The sequence below is a fragment of the Sphaeroforma arctica genome (genome assembly GCF_001186125.1).
Source record: "Sphaeroforma arctica JP610 unplaced genomic scaffold supercont1.743, whole genome shotgun sequence".
Lineage (NCBI taxonomy): Eukaryota > Ichthyosporea > Ichthyophonida > Sphaeroforma > Sphaeroforma arctica.
Genome location: NW_014039815.1, coordinates 1 through 2,713, shown reverse-complemented (window position 1 = coordinate 2,713; position 2,713 = coordinate 1). Strand labels below are relative to the sequence as shown.

At 40.2% G+C, this 2,713-nt stretch overlaps 1 protein-coding gene across 1 annotated transcript; it reads right to left on the bottom strand.

Moving 5' to 3' along the window:
* Positions 1 to 172: 172 nt before the first annotated feature.
* SARC_08341 (hypothetical protein) lies at positions 173 to 1,980 on the bottom strand (the record flags this gene model as incomplete). Its single annotated transcript, XM_014297683.1, has 3 exons — positions 173 to 772; positions 991 to 1,100; positions 1,859 to 1,980. 3 exons carry the CDS (start codon positions 1,978 to 1,980, stop codon positions 648 to 650), a joined length of 357 nt encoding a protein of 118 aa, XP_014153158.1. The 3' UTR covers positions 173 to 647.
* Positions 1,981 to 2,713: the final 733 nt, after the last annotated feature.

The window sequence follows — 2,713 nt, the reverse complement described above, 5'->3', positions numbered from 1 at the left end:
ATAGACATATAGACATATAGACATATAGACATATAGACATATAGACATATATGTATATATATATATATATATATATACATATATATATATATATATTCCTATGTGAATATTGTACATAGCCTATGAAATATTATATACTTGCATAAACACACACACTAACATCTCGTACGCTCTTATATTTTATTTGAGTCATGTTTTATCGTCCTCTGTTAGTCTGAAGTATCCTTTACCACAAATACTTATGTACGCCCGCCCTATCGGGTACATATCTTTCTTGATTAAAATAGAAAGGAAAGTATGTGCTCCATTGGCTTACTCTGGAGTATGCAGGCAGGACTTCGCACAAGATCCTCGCAGTGCTCAATTATTTACTAATGGGTACCGTTGGCGCTATACCGACGCGATCACAGATCCTTGACGTGCAGTATAATACACACAAACGACGATACATGTGTGGCTACCTTGGTAGAGACAGTTGTGTGTCTCCATACTTTCTCGAGCGAACAACAGATTATATATGTATGGTGTGCTCTCGAGTACACTGCTTCCGATTTCAAATATCTCGTAGCTGGCTACAGTGGGCACTGTACAGGGCCTGGCCACTTCCAGGTGAAGCAGGATAGATCACTGGTCACGCAGGTGACGTATCACCATTCAGTAGGTAATGCGTAATCTTTTCGTGGCAACAGCCCCAGGTTCCAGAAGGGAGGGATTCCGTCGTGCATCATAAACATCGGCTCACACGTGTACAGTGCTCGTGATGTCGCGAATTCTACAGGAAATTGAAGATGTATACACGTACGATGAGGCATAAAAAGAGCATGGACCTGCAGATGAGTTCTCGAGTCTTTAGAGTTTGAAGTTTGTAAGCGTGCATAGATTTTGGCTGAAGCTATGTACATATTCAGAGTACAGTATATATAGAGAGCATTAATTGAATGCTTCAGAGATGCTTGTATCTAGAGACTTGGACATGTATGAAGTACATACCAGGGGCAGGTTCTAGCTCTTGGAGCGATTTGTATATCCTCTGGCCCATGTGATACAGCACATCCATACGTTCCATGTCTTCGGTGACATTCTGCGGATGATTCCATGACCTGTTATGAAAGGGAAATGATTATCATAAATGTGGCCCACTCAGACCTATCTATATTTCACTCATACCACCAATCCAAAGTGTCAACTGCAAGACGTTAGTTCCAGATTAATCTGATTAAGCAGCCCGATTTTAGTTATACTATAATATCAGCATTTGCTTAAAATGTACGGGCAAATGTAGCCTGCAAGAGACACGTTGCTGAATAGCGAGTTCTACACATTTTCAATGAGAATAGTATCAGAACGATACGACAGGCGGGGAAGAACTGAAGTGCACAACGCCAACGAGACCATGCACGTCCAGACATTCGTACATATGAAAAAGTATCTACTACATCTTACGAACTTAACTCACTAACGAGACAAGCTGGCAATGACAAGAAGACACAGACTATGCACGTCCAAGCAAGTATCTACACATTCGTACATAGGAAAAAATATTTACTACATCTCACGAACTTCGGTCCTTGGAAAGACAAATCGGCAATGACATTGAGACATCTTTCCTGGTGAACTCATTATCAATCGAGAAAAAAATACTTTCGCATGCTTACCTTAACTATCGACGTAACGTTTTTTTTACTTTGTTGATTGCTGTAGTGTAACATATCAAACGCAATCAAGGACTATTTGTTGTGTCACGGTTTGCTATTCCTATTTCTTGACAAAACGTGTTGTGCCCGGAAGGGCTGCATTTGGTTATCACACATCAATTAGACCAGACTATAATCACAATACTGATTGCATCCTATGTTACCTGTTGAAATGCGGAACGGTGAACTTGAGGGCTCGGTAGATATCGGGTGCCAGGTCTCGACCATCTGTCTTCACATTCCACAGTGGAAATCCTCCATGGTCAGAGATTGTGGACAATGTCATCCAACCCTGCACATTGATGGTATAGACGTTGGCTTAGCAGCACGACCACTATTGATTGGTCACTAGAGGATATAATAGGTACGATTGATTGCCCACTGGAGGATATAATAGGTACGATTGATTGGACACTGATGGATATAGTAGGTACGATTGATTGGTCACTGATGGATATAATAGGTACGATTGTTTGGTCAGTGATGGATATAATAGGTACGAATGATTGGTCAGTGATGGATATAATAGGTACGATTGATTGGTCACTGAAGGATATAATAGGTACGATTGATTTGTTCACTGATAGATATAATAGGTACGATTGATTATCTACTGATGGGTATATTAAGTATGATTGATTGGCCACTGATGGATATAATAGGTACGATTGATTCGCCACTGGAGGACATAATAGGTACAATTGATTGGCCACTGATGGATATAATAGGTACGATCGATTGGTCACTGATGGATATAATAAGTACGGTTGATTGGTCACGGATGGATATTATAGGTACGATTGATTCGTCACTGATGGATATATTAGGTACGATTGATTGGTTACTGATGGATATAATAAGTACGATTGATTGGTCACTAGTGGATATAATAGGTACGATTGATTGGACACTGATGGATATAGTAGGTACGATTGATTGGTCACTGGAGGATATAATAGGTCCGATCGATTGGTCACTGATGGATGTAATACGTATGGTTGATTGGTCACTGATGGATA